General features: G+C 33.7%; 1 protein-coding gene across 2 annotated transcripts; it reads right to left on the bottom strand.

The window, feature by feature from the left end:
• Positions 1 to 816: 816 nt before the first annotated feature.
• Positions 817 to 20,272, bottom strand: LOC117329403 (sodium channel and clathrin linker 1-like). 2 transcript variants are annotated; one of them, XM_033887347.1, is made up of 23 exons: positions 20,101 to 20,137; positions 18,586 to 18,650; positions 18,359 to 18,408; positions 18,063 to 18,135; positions 17,367 to 17,564; positions 16,337 to 16,408; positions 15,988 to 16,038; positions 14,719 to 14,789; positions 14,288 to 14,378; positions 14,063 to 14,154; positions 12,735 to 12,821; positions 12,230 to 12,320; positions 11,770 to 11,868; positions 9,893 to 9,964; positions 9,396 to 9,470; positions 8,844 to 8,992; positions 8,291 to 8,483; positions 7,578 to 7,714; positions 6,802 to 6,940; positions 6,555 to 6,650; positions 6,096 to 6,199; positions 3,027 to 3,051; positions 2,329 to 2,438 (listed from the first exon to the last, which is right to left on the bottom strand). In XM_033887347.1, exons 1-22 carry the CDS (start codon positions 20,135 to 20,137, stop codon positions 3,036 to 3,038), a joined length of 2,058 nt encoding a protein of 685 aa, XP_033743238.1. In that variant the 3' UTR covers positions 2,329 to 2,438; positions 3,027 to 3,035. The 2 variants fall into 2 exon arrangements, with proteins under 2 accessions (XP_033743237.1, XP_033743238.1); XM_033887346.1 differs by lacking the exon at positions 3,027 to 3,051 and having other exon boundaries at positions 817 to 2,438; positions 20,101 to 20,272.
• Between the last annotated feature and the right edge of the window lie 168 nt (positions 20,273 to 20,440).

Genomic DNA, 20,440 nt, shown 5'->3' on the forward strand with positions numbered 1-20,440 from the left:
CTCTTTCTACATATGCATTTACATTGTAGGGGGCCACGAAGTCCGAGTGGTTAAGGTGTCCCGACACTTAAAAGATTGGAAAACCCAATGTTTGATAGAAGAGATGTTTCTAAGGAGTGGACTCTAGATATTGATCAAAACTTTTTTTCCAAAATATACCCATTAAACGTAAAGAAGAATTCCGGTCAATTGTGATGTGGTCCTCGTCTTAGTATTTATGATGATAGATACCATTTAGTCATAAAAACAATCTATATTCTAACAGTTTAGTTGTTCAAAGGTTGATTGGACTCATTGCATATATTAACAAATATTTTGAAATCCGGATATTTTTTTTGTGTTAAATATCATAACAAAAATTTCACAAAACTTGATACATTTGTAGCAGTTTTCAGTATCTTTCTATTCCTATCTGCCATCGTCGGATACCCACGGCTGGTGGCAAGCTACGCTATACTTATCAGTAGTGCAATCACCCTTGGGCATCCAACGATGCCTACCTACCTATTTGCAAGTTTTGACGAAAATTATCAATAATATTTTCACTAATCAAATTATAAAGCTTATCGCCTTTTGAACAACTAGGTCCACAGAATTATAATAATACAAAATGATACAATACACGATGCTACTTAAGATGTTTATCTCAGGAATTTCTTTACAGTATTGTCCACCCATGGAACGAAGGTCATGTTGCCTTCAGTTTTCTAATGAGTCCTTTCCTTTGCTTAATAGTAACACGCCTGCTTCCCCACCTACAATATTCACATGTCGTGGTTGATAATCATGTGCGATAAATATCACAAAAACATGCTGTTTCTGTTATACTTAATTTATTAATATAGGTTTTTTTTTATAAATATAGAAGTTAAAATGTTCATACGACCATCAATTTACCATTTCTGACATAAAAGGGTCATACGACCATCAATTTACCATTTCTGACATAAAAGGGTCATACGACCATCAATTTACCATTTCTGACGAACAAGCCTTTAATGGCATCATAACAACATCTTGCATCCAGTATACAAAAATAAGTTAAATGCATTTCAAATTTTTGATTTGCAAAGTAAATGTACAAGTATAATAAGATTGATACATTTCGTATGTATATCCTGTATATTGGCTAAAGAGTTTTAACACATAGTGGGCATTGACTTTGAATACAATTCTGTAGTAACGATAGTCAGAAGGCATAGGAAGAGTAACTTATATCAATTTAATTATGTGCATCACATACATCTGATAACAGGGGAGCATTTCAAAGTTAATTTATAAGGTTTGCAGAATGAAAAAGAAATATCTTTTAAATGAGTTCAGACAGCACCACCTGGTTTTCAATGGTCCCACTGTAATCTACATTGTAATACATATAGCAATTATACATGACTATGATCAGAGTATATCTGAGATTTCTAGGCTCTTTTTTAAACAAAATTAGCTTGACCTTGACTTAAATTGTTATATTGATTTTTTTATACATTTACATGTATATATATGAAACATTATCACATTGTTAAACTTCTGATTTTTGTAACTTGCATTTGGAGATAATTTCTGGAAACAGTTGGGAACTGAGAAGCCAACTTTTACAAAACCAACAATACAATGACAAGTGTTTTGACATACAATGTAGTTGAGTAGATATTGAATGAAATATATTGACATGCGGACGGAGAGACCTATCCGGTACAGGTACCACATTCTCAAGAGGAACCCTAGTTAAACCTTTTACAATTTATTTTTCTTCATGGATAACTGCAAATATTTTTTCACTAAAGCTCTCTAACAGCCTCTGCCTCAAACATCGATTGTAATTAATCTCAGTGTCCACCCTGTTGACACGTGTGTTGCTGACATATTATTGACATTCTATTCTCAAGACAAAACAGACAATAACAAAAGTCTGTTGCTGTTGCGTAATCTAGAGCCATCTTCCGTTAAGTTACATTAAAATCAATTTACAATGATATCCTTTAAGTTTTCAACTTCCACGAGGTAAACTTATATTATAATTAAGCAACCCAACGGATCGGAATGGTGAAATTACATGTCTCCTTCATGGAGAGCTTAGTGGACGGAATCTGGCACACAAACATCGCACCTTATGATCCTTGACTAATGTGAATTCCGGTAACTGTCTTTTCCCTGACTTGTTTGAATCTATTCAGGACACTCTGTGTATCGGCAGCAGTATTGAGGTCATACACAAGTTAGTGCTCGCTGGCTGTTTCCTGATATACAGTGTCGCAATGACAGTACCATCAATGAGAACATCGGTACCAGAGGCACATTAGGTTGTGTAAGCTAGCCTTCGTCATCGGTCAGACAAAGCATCTTCCTGTTCACCTTTGAATTTTGACTCGTGTAATGCTGAATTGTCTAAAGTTCTATGACCAGTGGAAAGTTCTGCTATCACCATAGAGTCACCAAATCTGTAAATTAAAAAATAAACAAAATCTAATTAAGGGAATAATTATCATAACAGCTTCTAAATTTTATGTTTTTGGTATTTTGTTTTTTCTCATTCATGCTAAATCTGCTCAAAATATGAACATTTTCTTAATTGAATTCACACGTGAAAAAGTGAATAACATGAAACCTTTTAAGCAATGTCACATTATGACATTTAGTATATGATAAGTATCTGATATGTACGACAATGACATGTTTATCAAACAAACGTTAACACTGCTTGTGATAGTTTAAAGTGATCGTGATGCAGAAACATAAACAGGCTAGGTGCTGGTGTAAAATACAAACGAAGTGGATCAACCAAAATCTACAGACACCAGTATTATCTACCATTAATTCAATAACAGTAAAATACTATATTCACTGACAATTAAATACAAACCAGACCATAGTAACACCAGGAAATTAAGAAGTCAGTGTAAGGCTTTGTCTTGTGCACAGAAATTCATTTGTTTTTTAATCTGACATAGTGTTCTCAAACAAACAATGGTTAGATTTTTTTTTAATTCAATCCTGGGGATTAAAAAAAAAGATGGAACTAAACATACTTGTTTGATTCACTTGACTGAGGTGCTAGAGAAAAGGAGAAGAAATTGTTGAGGGATCAATTAAACGCCAGGTTCTAATCAAGGTTTTAAATTCAATGACTCCTGTTCACTCCCCATCTCATCGATTAATTGTAATGTACAGTCGAACCTGTCTATAAAGGACACCTAAGGGACAAGACAAAAGTGTCCTTTATAGAGAGGTGTCCTTTATATAGAGGTTCAACAAGTTATGTCCCTTATAAACGAAGAAACAAACTAAAGTCTGTTTATAGTACACTATATGTCTCCTGATTTATTATATTTAAACACTTAAACAAATGAATAAAAGACAAAAAATTAAAGATAAATGCTTAATTTTCAATCATTCATCTGACACAAAAATTGAAGTTGATATTTCTAATAATTTATATTAAGCCTATAGTTTCAAAACAAATCTTCACAATATCATACTATACTGAATATCTATTCAGACAAATACTCAACATAGTCAAAAGTGTAAAGGTAATTCTTATCAGTGTAAAACTATTTTTGTTAATCCTCAATATTTTGGAAAATAAATATGTTTGAAATATCTTTTCTATTACAACATTAACTCTTTATAAATGAAAGTGCATTTTCCTCTGATGATTATAATCCCTAAGCATTTATTTTGAGACATATTTTCTGAAATCCATGTAGGGATTTAATTTAATAAATACCGTTTTCTGGTTCAGTCAATTAGACAGTATAGTGTATACAAAGACACTCGGAACTCTTCAGCTGTTCTTAATATGTTACGTAGTCATATTCAGAGGAGTTCCGAGTGTGAGAAAATGGCGGCTGACAACCATGTGCCTGCCTTGTCAGATTTGCATACGGTTGATTTTGTAAGTAAAACAATTATGACAGACATCACTATTGCTTTGTCCCTCTTTTGTTGGTCTTGATAATGATTTAATTACCCCCTGACCATTCTTGTTGTCTAGGCTATGGTTGAATGGCTATAAGCTTCGCTGTCACCGGTGGGGTTGAGTAAACAAACACCTCTGCCGATGGCGATCGGTCACTCTCTTGTAATTACTGCCCATTGTTACAGCAACGTACAGGTAACAGGACAATTAGTGACTGATGAAGTGGCTTCCTAAGTTAGCATTGCTGCCAGGGGAGTTGAGTAATTAAGGCTTTGCTTGTTATTTAGAAACGTTTTACACACAAATATCAACACGGCTATGGTTTCACGTGTCCGTTATACAGATTTTTTAACAACTTTACGGACAAAACTAAGTGTCCGCTGTCCGCATTAGGAAGGTGTCCGCTATATACATGATATTTATATAGTGATTTTCATTGGGGATTCCTGGAAATGTCCGTTATGGACAGGTGTCCGCTATATAAGGGTGTCCGCTATTACAAGTTTGACTGTAGTAAATCATTATCATAGAAAATAAAAGGTCATTCAAATCTTTTACGCAGATGTTAATGTTTTATTTTCTTTTAAACAAATTAATATTAATTAAACTTGATTTATTTTTCAATGCTGACCTTAAGACAACTAAAACATGTTAAGCTTGTTTGATCTTAGTAGTTGGAAAGCATTATTGTTGCATGTTTAAGTATGACAAACTTCACACATCTTAATCTGTAGGGTACGAGTGTTCAGTTTATTGAATGGATCCCATTCTGCATGAAGGCAGCTCATTGTGTGTTTTCTTCTCTTGTTTTTGAGCAATAAAATTATTTGAACCTTAAAAAAAACAATTTCACAGCCGTATAGCAGTTTCAACATCATATACACCAGTGTCTATTGAATAGAATTATTCACATGGAATTAAATTTGCATATTCATCTGAACTAGAAAAAATTTCTCAATTTAGAATGACAAGATTTAAAGTACAAACACAAAATCAAGAGTACATATAATGTGTATTAAAACTATGCCAGTGTTAAGTTATTATATTTCATTAATAGATAATTTATTCATACAGGCCTGAGTGATCAAAATCACAACTAAACAGGCAATTATTAAAAACCTAAACCTGTCATTTATCAGAGCCTTTTATTAGATGAATATAATATCAAATTATGTATATTTTGTTAGAATGATACACGTATTCAACCTACTTGATAACTAAATCCAAAATAATTCAACAGAAGCTACAATTAAAGTCTTTGATCATTCTCTAGTACTCCTATCCAGGAGAAGTTTGTAGATTTCATAATATCTTACCAGTAAGTCCATTTCAGATCAACTTCGATAATAAAATTTGACAAAAGTTTAAATTTCTGTATACAATAAAAACATATGAAGACATTTGTGCATTCAGTAAGGAAATGAGAGATTATTTTCGATTATATTTATCATGATAAGTGAAGAGAGATGAAATGAGTTTTTTGAAGCATTATTTATTTAATAAATACAGAGTTGTAGCATTTTACTGTGTAATGAACTAGACAAACTTAAACTGAAATAGTTTTAAACTGTACAATTCTGTGAGTTTACAATATTAAACATTTAAGTTGTTGGTATTATTAATGTACACATTACCTCTCCATTTGAAAAAACTGAAACATTTATTTTTACTTAGTTTAATCCAGAATATGATATTGAGATTGAATATAAAACAATAGGATTGCTAACAACCATGTCCCTTCATTCTTATATATACCGTCCAGCCTAATCACAATGCAAATCTTCAGTCCGAGAATTGTTTTTATTTGCAAATTTTCAAATATATTTCATTATTTGGAATTCAAAAGACATACAAAAATATTTCCAAGCTATTTACTGTAAAGAGAAGTAATTCTATACTACCAAGACATGCGTTCAGCAGTATAAACATCCCTGATATGACTGCAGTTGATGGTAATTAATTCCCAACATCGCTCCCCCCCCCCCCCCCCCCCCCCCCTTTATGATCATTAACCAAGGTGAAAATCTCCAAATGTAGCCCCATTATAAGTAGATAATATTTAACTACATGTATTTGTTCCTGACAATTTTAAGCATATTAATCCCCTGAAAGTTTCCTGAGAGTTTAATGATGAGTAGCTTATGTACAAGTTAGTACAATACAATAATATTACACATACCTCGCTGACCTGTTCGGCGATCCTGCTGTACTTCTCTGTAACTCGTTCATCAGACTTCTCCGCTCACTCTGTATCTGTCTCTGTCTCACAGATTGTCGGGACAACTAAGAAACAACAGAAAATTAATCATTTCATTGTCGGGACAATTGAGAAACAACAGCAAATTAATCATTTCATTGTCAGGATAACCGAGAAACAACTGCAAATTAATCATTTCATTGTCGGGACAATTGAGAAACAACAGCAAATTAATCATTTCATTGTCAGGATAACCGAGAAACAACAGCAAATTAATCATTTCATTGTCGGGACAACTGAGAAACAACATCAAATTAATTATTTCATTCTCTTAACATCTTTGGTAACATAGTAATTCACTTTAAAACACTATCATTTCTGAGACTGCATCATAAGCTGTTTTTAGACTTCAGACTACTTGGTATTGTTCTGTATCCCTACCTGTTTCGTAGCCTCTGAAGCCCGTGTTTCCGATTCCCGAACTCTCTCCTCCATACGATAGATATTTCGAGCATAGTCTGTTATCATCTTCTCTGCCTGTTTTTTAATGAAAAAAGCTAAATATAAAGTATTACCCAAAAATTTTGGAAGTGACAGGATCAGTATAAAAGAACAAATGCACAATAATTATTACATTCTGAATTATAAAGACACCACACATTCACGCAGATTTCTGTGTAGTTCTTACCTCCATAGTTTTTGCTTGGCTGTCCCGCAGTAAAGTTGTTAATTCGTCATTACGTCTACGAACATGACTCATCTCTGTTCTCGTGTCATTTATTTTCACTTCAAACTTTTTCGTTATTGTTTCACATTCTTCTTTCCATCTAAATGTGATAAAAATAACAGCACAGCTGTGATACATCATCAATCCTCATACATATACAATTGTTACAGTAATAGACTTATGAAATTTATAATATGAAAGTTACACAACTGCCACATGTAAAAAATTATCAATTTGAAAATGAAAAATAAATCCTAAGCACACAACTACCTTAGGCATTGATATTTGAACAATCCTGACACTTTGGCGATACCAAAGAGGCTGAATAACTCCAGAATATATTATGGTAATGGGAAAAAAAAAAAAAAAATGTTGACTGTGAATGAAGAGCATTACTCAAGAAATCTCCCATCTACAAACAGCCATAAAAAGATCCATTAAGATCTTTCTGAGAAATAGAATTAATTTAATAAACTTCAATTGCTAAAACGGTCAGGCATTTGGTTTTCCAAGCGGCTAAGTAATGTTAATGTACAAATAGAGACCAAGGGGAATCTACATATCAAGGAATTTGAAAAAGATCCTTCCTGTAGCTCTTGTGTGATTACTAGAAGAGTTTCAGACAGTCTGATAGATGGGCCATGGCTACAAGGAAGCACAATTGGAACAGCCCACTATTTTCAGAAGGTGGATTAAAACAGATGTCTTTATTTTCATATCAACAACATTGTCCTTACTTGGCTGACATTCTCTGTTGGCCTGTTAACAGTTTTCTAAGCTCCCCCATAGCATGACGATTGGCATCCTCTGAACTCTGTAGTCGGACTTCATAATCCTGCATCTTCTGCTGTTGCTCATTCTCCAGAATTGTCATCTAGTACCACAGTGATACAAAGTTACAAATGGATGTGTTCTTATACGTTTGAATAATTCAAAGTAAACTAGGACAAACTAGTATTTTTTATCATATTGAGACAATTAAAATACATGTAGATTGTCAACTTAAGACTGTCTTTTAGAACTGAATTGGTGACATACAGGTATATCAATCTTGGAATTTTTTCAATGGCATGGAGTTTGTCTGTTTTCACTGAGTTTTATAATTGAGTGGACTTAATCAACAAACAGAAGACAATTACAATGTATGTCATTAGGGATTCCTCACCAAAACATGACCCAGTAGATCAGATCTGGTAAATCTCTCAGATACAAACAATAAACACAAATTGTAACATACAATTTTGTCTCAGTCTTGAAGGTTATCATAAGCAAGTGCAAAGCTCAAACTGCTACAAATTATTAAAACTGGCTATTGTTAATACAAGACAACAATTGTCCAATGAAAACAGACACATTGTAAAGATGGAGTTTGGAATTCTCTAATCTGAACTGAACCAAGATCAAAGTATACTTAGTCTAGCAAGTAGTCATTCTTTATTTTAACACATACTTCCTTCTGGTATTTACGTAGTGCAAACTCCTTCTCCTTATTAGCAGAAGATACTGATTTCTTCATTTCATCTGCTTCATTCTGAAGGCGTACTCGGTCATCATTAAGATGTTCAAATTCATTCTCCATCTGCTTCATTCTGTCTGTCATCTGTATAAACTGAGTCTCATATTGACTCTTCAGCTGTTCATTGCTATGGAGTTAACAATTTGTTAAATATTGATTTGGTAAGACTGACTATATAAACATAGCACTGTTATTTCTTTGTAATGCATTGGACTTTCATATGTCTATACCCCAAAACGGAATACTGTTTAATGCTTAAATGTACACATCTAAATATTTTCTTTATTTTAAATGTTATCTGCTCTTCGATCACTGCTGATGATATATATCTATGTGGCCAATAACTCTACTATTGGTACTCCGAGTGACATACTGTGTTAATTAAAACTGTAATAATTACTCTTATCATTAAGAACAAAAATAACAGCAGGTATAGAAATATTTTCAACATTATGCTGCAGTGAGGACGAGCTTCAGAATAACTCACTTCATCTCTTGGCGGCGTAGTTCATTCTGTAATGTGTCCAGCTTGACATCGTTGTCATCTCGACTTCTCTCTGCATTTACTGCCCGTCGGTTCAGGTCCTCAAAAGCATCCTTCTCCTTTGCTGCCTGTGTCATGGAGTCTTTAAAAGACTGAAATGAAAACATGTAATAAAGTATAATATTAATATATAATATACTTAATCCACAATGAAAAGTATGTAAATAAAGTATGATATTAATACATGGTTAACTTAATCAACAATGTAAATACATGTATGTTAATTAATATATAATATACTTAATCCATTATGAAAAAATCCACAATTGTGTAATAAAAACAACAAGTTTAATTTCAGCATAAAAATTACACCTCAATTTGAAATTCAATTTGAAATGGAATTATTTATACAAAGTCTACAGCATGCACTTATCAGGGAACTAATCATGAAACAATGTGAAATAAGTAAACTACAGGTTATATACAAGAAAGTTATCAATAACAAGTACTGTGTAACAATACAGTAAAAAGTGAATGTAAAACTACAGTGTTCACCTTCTCCAGTTCAACTTCAACCATACGTTTCTCCCTGATGGCTCTCTGTAACATCTCAGATTTCTCAGCACTTTCCTAAATAACACAGAATTTCAAATCTCAAACAATTCCCATATATGAATGGAACATTTTTTTAAACAAAATAATGTTTCTATATAATATAGATATTATTTTTACCATTTTTTGGATGTCAAAGATTTTAAAGTGATGATTCAACACATGGTATAGACAAAAGGACTTAAAAGACTTATATCATAATTATATAAGTTATGTAATGAATCAACAAAATATATTTAATGATGAAATATTTGAGAAGCTGATTAAAGATACATCTTGTGTCCGTGACCTTAAATATCAGCCCAGAAATTTTATTTGGACAATATAAAAGCTCTTAACCCCAACAATTTCAAGATGCCAAACCTTGAAGTTTTTTAATTAGATGGTAGGTAAAAATACGTAAAACTCTAACTATAGGACAGCTGATAAATAAGACTTACCATCTCCAGACTGTGAAGTTCTTCTGTAAGTTTTGAAATCCTCTCATTACTCTGTTGTCTGATGTGATCAACCTACAAACAAAACAAGTGGTAGATTGTTTAAAGCCTCTATACCCATTAAACATTCTACAGTTATATCTGATACATCTGTATGGGCTAACCCGAGTACTAATTTCTGCATTTTATCATTAATTGCCACCAAAGTAGGAAATATATACTCAGTGCAAACAACTTAAGATATGGAGGTCAGTTATATATAAAGTTAATGATGGTATCCTGGTAAATAAAATCATTCAAACTGGTGTATTGAACAACAATAAGGGCTGTTCAAAAATCAATATGGGAGGGGTGGGAAGCATTTTTTTCAGAGACACAACCACTAATCAAATATTAAAACCTACCTAGTATAAGGAATACTTAGTCAAGAAAAAGAATTCAACAGAAGTGGATGTGTCACTTGCACAGAAAGTTGGGTGGTAAAAAGTGTTATTGCACAGACACAGATTTTCTATTTATATTAACAGTAACCTTGACCTTCGACATTTGGACAAGTAAAAAACAATGTCAGGCAGGCACTTGTGGTAAGGAAAAACTGCATGAAGTTTGAGTTTGATCTGCCCAAAGGGAACTTGAGTTATCACACAGAAACAAATTTTCTATTTTTAGTAACAGTGACCTGAAAAGCAATTCCAAGCAAGCACTTGTAACAAGGAAGACATAGTGATACCTATATGTCGCCTGCTTTTTGTAGGCGACACAAAAACAGGAGTTTACCCCAACCAACCATCAAATCTTAATACAAGTGCCTTCTATCCACCCCACACAGATAATTCTGGAAAAGCCCTTACCATATATATCCTGTAATAAATCAATGGGTTCCATAACCTTTGAGTCAAAGTAGGAGTGGGCTTATTGCAGGACAATGAAACAGTGTTACTTAGAATTTGATTGAAGAACAATAAACATATAGGTAGACTTGATACTTGACCTGGGATTACTTCTGATTGCTATATAAAAATACAACAGCTAATGAACTAATAGAGAAGACATCCCATGGATAAGCTATTTTTAACACCAGAAATATCAAACCAGTGATCAAACCAGTGTCATTAATATCAACATTTATGGTGACAGGTCTAATGGTTATTGATTCAGGCACATGACCAGATTGGGTAATCTAAAGTGGTTCACATGACTGATTCATCTCATGAATTCCTGGTAAACAATCATACTGGGTATTGCTAAAGCAATACATGTCCCCTACTGACCTCTGCTCAAAATAGTAACAGTGACCTTGACCCAAAAACCCACTTTTCCGAGATATTATGGTCCTTTATGTCTGCATGAAGTTTGATCAAAATTCATCAAGGAATGAAGCTGCTACAGTGCTGACAAACTTTGGCGTTGTGTACATTCGTACAAGACGGACACACAGGAAACCTATAGTCACCATGGTTTCACCGGTAGGGGACTAATAAGAACACCTCGACAGATTGAGACAGGATATATAGCCCATGCTCTAACAACTGAAGCAGACAAAGGGTCGACTTCACCAAGTACCAGAAGAGTGTGTATCAAACATGTTCTGGGAGAATGTTGAACTATGCGACCAGTACTCTGTATTATTTTCAAACCCTAGACTAGTTGATGAAACTTTTGTTTCAGACTGGTGGCTCATTGGACTACATATTACATGTAAAACATCACCAAAACTGTTTTTATGAAAGTTTATTAAATAATCAGAGTAGTATTGAGTACAGTAACTCTGTACTATTGTAACATACGGTATATGTAGTTATGGATGTAGTCTTTAACTCTAGTATCATTGTAATAAAAATGCATGATGTCAATGTTTAAATGTTTTTTAGAGTACACACCTCTTGTCGAGTTCGAATCCCAGCTTCATTGATAAGTTTGTTGATAGAGTCTTGGAGTTTCTCTATCTCTTCCTCTCTTTGTTTCACTTCTACCTCCGCCTGTAATATAAACAAGTCTTGGATTAATAAAATTCAATAGATGTATAAATGATATATCTAAACCTGTTCAATAATCAAACAAGAAAATGTCTGTTAAAACTCTCTACAGTTGTGTATTTTATATTTCATAATTATAAAAGCCTGTAATTTAATTCCTATCTAGCTTTAAATTGATGTTAAACCACACAATCATCATAACATGGAATAGTAATTTTACAGTAAATCTGATTTTCAATCTGTTAAGACCTGACAAGCACTAATTTAAAATTTTTCACTTTGAAGTTTCTTCGAAACCCTGTTACTTTTTCTGGAATGGGTTTTTTTTTTCAACAAGAAGTAAATATGATAACCGTTACTGAACCTGTTCCTTTTCCAAGACAGCGTTTTCCACCATCTGTACAGCATCCCTAACTTGTGTGACTGCGTCTACTTCCTTTGCCTCCAGCTCCCCACTTACAGAGTGAAACCCAAACAAGGTTAGTTTTATAAGGCATTATGTCACAGTTAAGATAATAAAATATAAATAAATGTCCATCAGAAAACAAAATATGAATCCAAAATTTCACGTTGTTGTAAAATTACTGTAAGTGACCATTCACAGCCAGTGTAATAAACATGACTTGTTTGTGGGGATATATTTACAGTAGCAGAGAACCAGGCTAATGAATATTGCCTCATTAAATAGTTTATAAACTCCTGCACAGTTTTTTACCAAGGAAACACCTTTGAAACCGTTACGCTAGTGATTACATATTGCACAGCACAGAAGAAACAAACCTTTGGTAGGTTCACTTTAGTGTTAAACTCAGGATGATATAATTTGTGGATTTCTTTAAATGATACAGGTACTGAAATTTTAAACTTACTTCCTTTTCTGCATTTCCTTAACTCTAGCCTCCAAACCCTCTTTGTCCATCTTCAGAGAATCTAATTCTTTTGTGACACTTGTCAATCTGAAGGTAAAGAAGACATACACAAAACTTATATCTCAGAAAATCTAGAGCTGTCATTGATATGAGTTTGGCGTATCGATATATCAAAAGAAAAATATTGCGATGTATCAATATAAATTGAAACATTGGTGGTGTCGTGACGAGAATGTCCAATAAAGTTTATCATCCAATAAAAAGGCTTTCTAGTTGTTTATGACAAATGAACATACTACCATGTAAAGTAATTCACCTACAATATCTGTTATCAAGTTTACTCAAACAAAACCATGCATGGTGCAGACTGTAAAAGTTAAAGACGTTTCCTTCCACCTTGCTTATTTCATTGGTAATGCATTTTTGACACCCTGACTAAAGGGGAGTAATAACATTGAAAATGGAACCGGAATACGGAATTTATAAAATTATACCTTCACGTTTTTTGTTATGTAAGCCTGCTAAATGTTTGTAAGATCGTTTATATTCATTGATGGAATTGAATCATTTTTTACAGCAGTTAAGAAGACTAACGTTGTGAAATAAACAAAAAGGATTCTTTTAGAAATCCGGAGAGTGATTGTTTTGTGTTTTACATAATACAGTTGTAGGTAAAATGGCTGCTCTCAACTAGCAAGAACGGGCAAGAGTAGAAAGACAGAGGTATCCAGTAAAATAAAATCTTATCATCATATACAGTTTTTGCCACAGTTGTCTAACTTTGTATCGATTCTCTGAAAAAAGAATTGATATTGTATTGGAAGATGAGAATCAACAATACATAGATATCATTTGTAACGATGACAGATCTAAGAGAATCTATTTTGTATGTTAATATAAAGATAAGGAAGATGTACACCAAAACCAATAAGAAAGAAACACAAACATGACTAGCTTGGTTTATGGTGTTTAACGTCCTTTAACGTGTTTAACAGTCAGGGTCATTTAAGGACATGTAAGGTTTTGGAGGTGAAGGAAAGCCGGAGTACCCGGAGAAAAACCACCGGCCTACGGTCAGTACCTGGCAACTCGCAACCCAGAGGATGAGGGCTAGTGATAAAGTGTCGGGACACCATGGCCATGACCCATGACTTTACATTTTTGAATGTAATATACTTTATAAAAATATCTTAAAATATGGTGGGTTTTTAATTTTTTTTTACTATTGGTTATTTTCTGAATTAATGGGATTTTTTTCTTATTAGCCTACCTTACTGAGTATTCTGCATTTGGTTGGATGCTACAGATCTTGTCAACGGTTCACTTACTTTTGTTGCAGGTTGTCTAAAATTCTCTTCATATCTCCAACTCTGCTGTCTGATACACCCTCCTTAAAAAGAATGTCGGCTATCTCCTGGTCCTGGCAAAGAGAAAACAGACAAAAAATTGTCATTTATTATATCTCATATTAATCAACAAAAGGTACGCTTAGTAGTCATGCTACTGTTACTTGTCAGATGTTTACAGTAAGACTGGTGGACTGGGAGAACTACCTTCCATTGAAGCTGTTGTTCCAGGTCTTTGTTGCTTTTCTTCAGATCTTTATTCTGCATCAGTGTTGCTTCTAATTCCTGTTTAGTTAACCTATCAACATGTAAACGTCAAACATCAGATTGTGTACAAATAAAATATCTAAAGAGGTTTCTATTAAACTGCATCCATAATCCAAAACAGATATTGAAACCCCTACATGTTCAGACATTGGAATGTTCATAGTCTGCCACTCAAAATTCCACTGTCATTGTGTATTTTAAATAATATCTAGTACATGTATATTGCTATTTCAAAATTAAACCACATTGAACTGATTTTGAATTTTGAATAAGTGTTTGATACTTAGTCAAAAATTTAGTTGATATCAATAACTTGGTTATTAATCAATAACTTGGTTAATTATGAAAACACATTCTGTTACAGTCTATACCTCAAATCTTGTTGAGTGTCCTCCAGCTCCTTGTTGAGGACACCCACAGTTTCATAATACTCTGTCTGCATCTGTACCAACCAACATACAGGACATTTTAATATCACCAAACACAATAGGGATGTTAATTGATAAGTGTTATTATATTTCAATATTAGGAAATATGAAGTTTATCCATCAATACAATTTTTTTTTTATCTTACCAAAAAGGAAATATGATGAATGATGAATTTCCTGTGTATTTATATATGAGTAACTTATCATAGTAATGCACTTCTAATCTATTAGCCCGAGTTTCCTCTGGCCCTGTCACCATGTCTGGTGTAGGGCCAGAGCGCACTACTATATGAAAACGTGGAATTCTCCGACACCGTTTGGTGTCGCTAAGAATCTGGTGCAAATACAATAAAATCGGGAGTGACATAACACCTACCTTACATATATGGATAAATGAGATATTTATTTACCCCAGAACACCCATTTAGTCCCACATAGGTGTTTTATTCCGTCCGTATAGACCCTCGCTTTACGCTAGTCAAAATTTCATACTGTTGACCCGCCATTTTGTAAGTGATAGTACGACAAACCACCCGAATCGGAACGCAATGGACCGAAAAGACCACATATCAATTATTGTGTTTTTCTTCTTACATAGTTAAAATTAAGAAAACTAAGCTTATTATTTCCCAAAACCTGTTATATTCAATTCAAAAATTTATTATTTATAAACTATAAGCGGTAAAATATATAAAAATAAATGTTGTATTTTTTTTTCTTTTCGCTCCATCGCGCGCTGATCAGGGTAATTAGGCCGCCCACGACCTACATAGTAAGCAATATGGCGTCGAGTCAAGTATGAAATTTTGACTAGCGTAAAGCGAGGGTCTATACGGATGGAATAAAACACCTATGTGGGACTAAATGGGTGTTCTGGGGTAAATAAATATCTCATCTATCCATATATGTAAGGTAGGTGTTATGTCACTCCCGATTTTATTGTATTTGCACCAGATTCTTAGCGACACCAAACGGTGTCGGAGAATTCCACGTTTTCATATAGTAGTGCGCTCTGGCCCTACACCAGACATGGTGACAGGGCCAGAGGAAACTCGGGCTACTAATCTATCAGCTTTTAATGTAAAAATGATTTAATCTTATTGAAGCTATAGATCAGGGATTGAGAATAAATGATTAACATCTGGGACAAAGTTAAAACATTGATGATGACGATGACATCAATGATGACCTTAATAACACATTAAACAGTACCTTGTGTGCCTGCTGTTCCACCACCTTCCACTGGTGACTGTCTTTCTCGCTCTGTAATACAGATAAAAAAGCATTTCAACAATTTAATCTCTTTTTTTTTGTAAAACCTTTTAAAAGTAGCGGGAAAATAGAGATGATTACTTTAAATATTAGTTTATGATGTATTCTCAAATACCGTGCATCAAGATATTACCAATTTTATCTTTTTTTATCTTTATCTTTAAGCAGCCTATTCCATTATGATATGCATTAGTTGTCATGAGTAATTCCTATCAATATTTGATATCAAAGTACATCTCTAGGAAACATATCGACATCCATCAGTTTACCCTAGGTTTCTGTTAGATACCTGAAGCTGCCTTTGCAGTCTGTCAATTTCATGATCAGCCTCCTGCCATCGAGATATTGCGGCTTCTTTTTCCTGGAATTGACGTAATTGTGAATATAATATTTGTAAACTAACCTAGTATTCAGCATTAAGTATAGGCAAGTCAAACCTGCTTTAGAGGCAAATTGTTTTCTGGGACATTCCAAATAAGAATTTATAAATTTGCATACAGTATGGAGGTATTAGAGTATTAACATATGGGGTCTAAAACATTTTCTTAAATAATGAGGCAAAAAGTTATTTGAATGTAATAAAGATGACAGAGCAATTTCTTTACAGGTTTTGAAGGGATGGGGGTAGTAAGGAATGGGTTTTCTCTTACCCCGGACAGAGATATCCGCAGTTTTACCTGGGGTGAGATTTTCTTATCTCACCCTAGGGAAAAGACAAGCTACACGTGCTCTTTGAACGGGCTCATATTCTCGATAGGGTGATGTCACTATGACCTGACCCAGAATGTTTGAGTGTTAATATCAGTATTATTCACAAAAGAAATTAAAATAAGTATTAATTATCAGAGTTAACTAAGTGTTTGGTGTCCTTTTTGACAAGCTTATTGGAATTATATTTTGCATGAAATCAACATCGTAAGGTGTAGGGCGTCTGCTGCAGCCTTATCACAACAGTCATCTGCCGTCCACCTGTTGTTGTCTACATACGTTTGGATTTGGTTCACACTACGATTGGAAAACAGGGTAAGAGAAAAATAATCATTCACCCTTTTTGGGATGAGATAGGGGGTTCTCAACCCTCAGAGAACCCTCGGGGACAGATTGTTAAGTTCCCAAACACTCGGCAAGCCTCATGTTTGGGAATTTAACCATCTCCCCCCTTGGGTTGAGATCCCCCTATCTCACCCCAAAAGGGGTGAAAGATTCTATTAGTCTATTATCAGACATGTTCCCAGTGTACCACAGTGTTTGACAGTTCAGTAAGTAAAATCAATTTTAATTTTGTATTTATATGACATATATCACAAGGCTAGACCTACCTGTAAGGCACTGTCAGCCTGTGTCTGTAGATTGTGCAGGACTTGCTCATTTTCTGTTGTAGGACTGTAGTCACTGCCCTCTGTATCAACAGATACACCAGCCAGGTGGTTGTCCAGTTTCTCCTTCAGCTGAGCTGACAGCAGGTTGTTTTCACTTACAATTCTGTCCAATTCTGGCCTCAAGTTACCTATTTCTTCCTGGAAGCAAAATAAAAAATACCATTTTTCATACAAGTATTAAGTGACTTTTGATTATAATTAGTTTTATAAGTTAGCTTTGGAATGATTGAAACTGAAAGTATGGAGTAGTTTTGGATAACATGAAATTAAATCTTAAAAGTATGATTTTTCTTGATTTTTTTCTACATTCTTGACATCTTCTAGACTTAGGTTCTTAGGCTATGCCTGTGGTTTGGTTGAGAAATCTTTCTAAAAAGTGTAAACAATATATATTTTACAATTGCAAAATAAGTTATTCCAACTTATATTAATCCCTCTTGTTGGCCTGTATGGAGGCACATGAGGGTTTTTACTGTGGGAGAAAACTGGAGTAACAGAGAAAATCGATGTGGCTGAGCAGGTGACCCCATACCTTTTTATGTCCGAGCAGTTTTTTTCGAACCCCATTACCTAGGTGAAAGGCTACCACCTTACCACCTTCTGTATCATAAAAATCTTTTATAGTATTGTACATACTCTATAGAGATCCACTTCCTGTTGTAACTGATTCAGCTGCTGGTCGTATTCAGCAATCAGGGGAGATAATACACTGTGAATAGCAAAGAAATGTAATTATAGACATTCAGTAAATGCAGAATTATGTGAAATTGATATATAAATGTAAATAAGCAATAACTTCCTACTCTTAAGTTAAAGTAAATGTTGGTATGATCGGGATTAGAGAAAAATCGAAATCATAGAATACCCTAGGTACATGATGTACATTTTATAACTGAATAAGATATAAAAAAAATGAAGATTCTATGACATACTTGTGATTAGTCAGCCATGGTGCTGTAGGTCCCTCCTGTGCAAGTGGCCCCTATTAACAAAATAAAAAGGAATTATAATTAATCCTGCCACAGAAAAAGATTATAATTTTGGATACTTATTGCCTTAAATGAAATATTATTTGTATCCAAGTTTGAAGTAAAAAAAATATCAAAGTTAACAGTATGCAAGCACATTAATTTCATCTGTCATGATACAAACCACTCACCTCTAGAGGGGCATCATCCAATGTACCAGATACATATTTTGACAAAGATGCACTCAGCCTTTGAACTGAAATAGTAAAATAAAAAAAATTATCAACCATATGGCATTGGCATCCAACGATGCAGAGTAGTAGGAATTATGAAATTCACTCCAAGATCACTGGTACCACTGTTAACAAGTGTCCCATTTCCTGTTTAACAGAAACTATTAATGATAGATCAGTTGATAATTAGTATAGTAAATAATTTTCGAATGTCTCTGTTCTATAATAAATCCAAATTTGAATTTATTGAAATTGAGCATTAATTACTATAAACTAATATAATGGAACTCATCTTGTTTTGTTTTCTTATATCTTTATATCTTCAGCAGTGTATGAAAGTATATATGAAAATTCCTTAGACAATATGTTTACAGAAAATTTAAATCCCATAGCATAAGTCTTTTTTCCATAGACCCATTTTGTAAACATATTGTTGAAAGTAGCATAACTGTCACGCAAACGCTTGCATCATCCAGTAATAACACACTGTTATGGGTAAAAAAAACTCTATTGTAAGATCTGATTTCTTATGATCATTTGTCAGAAAATATTGGAATGTTGTTTACATAAATTGTAATATATGTCAGGACTTTTCATAGCCAATGGGGTCAACACTTTGAAATTTTACATAGACAGACCAGGTTTTCCATAGCCTCTGGCCATCGGACCACCTTTACTTTCGAACACTGCTTCAGCATAGGTGATCATGATAAAACCCTGTTATTTAATAAACATAATCATAGCATATATGTATACCTATGCATGTAGTTCAGTATACCTGATCTTAATGTATATATATTAGATCAATATTTGGAATGGACAGTCACAAATTTTAACTTAATCCTTTAATTTGATAAAACCGTCAGAAAAACACTTCAGTGAATCCTTAAGGATGCTACATTTGAGACAATGAGTAATAAAGATTGATTGAAAAAAAAATCCAGGATATTGTATTTTTATAAACATATTTTATTCCAAAACTTTGAGCTTCCAGTTTTAAATTTTAAATTTAAAGTGGATAATGTATAAATAATTACTTATTTTATCCCTAAGAAAGTCTATCATGCTCTGTCCCTTGGCCTACATGTATATACCTATTTATGTCTGTAAGCTTAAACAGGTCCCCTTTCCTTGTATAAAAGGTATATCAAAATTTTGGAGAGGGTTTATTTTTTTGAGCTATTAGCTTAGGGCCTACTATGTTTTAAAACGATGGTTCTATCAAAAAATGAGGAAGGGCTTATTTCCGGATAAATACCGTATAGGGCCTATATCATATTATTATGCAACTTAGGAAGGTACGTGTTGTATTTTTTTTCATTTGTTGGTATTTCGCATACCATAGGAAAAACAGACAAATGTAATATGTTTAATAGCCAGAAGCGATTCTGTAACATAGGACTCATGCATCCAGTGTGCAGTGATCCTTGGATAAGTTCAAACATGCACAAACCATCGCGCCACATTACAAACCTTGATCTTTCAAAAATTCAACCTCTTCGGACTCCATTTTTGAGTTTTACTCTGAAAACCCTGAGTTACACGATAATTTCCAGAAGGTTTACATCGATATACAGTGTAAAGTGAACGGAATTCAAAGAAATGTTCTGTCAACGTCCAGCTTTTCTCGATTCTGCCGCCATTGTTGTTTACAACTGTAATGTCGCAGCAAATTCTTCTTATTGAATATTTCTACAATTCAAAATATTTTTGGTAACAATTTAATTCATAAGAATAACTATTTAGTCAACTGTATGAATTACATCTGAACCAGTGTTTTATTTTAATTAATCATCGACGATTATTCCGCCCG

Source organism: Pecten maximus, chromosome 6 (assembly GCF_902652985.1).
Source record: "Pecten maximus chromosome 6, xPecMax1.1, whole genome shotgun sequence".
NCBI lineage: Eukaryota > Metazoa > Mollusca > Bivalvia > Pectinida > Pectinidae > Pecten > Pecten maximus.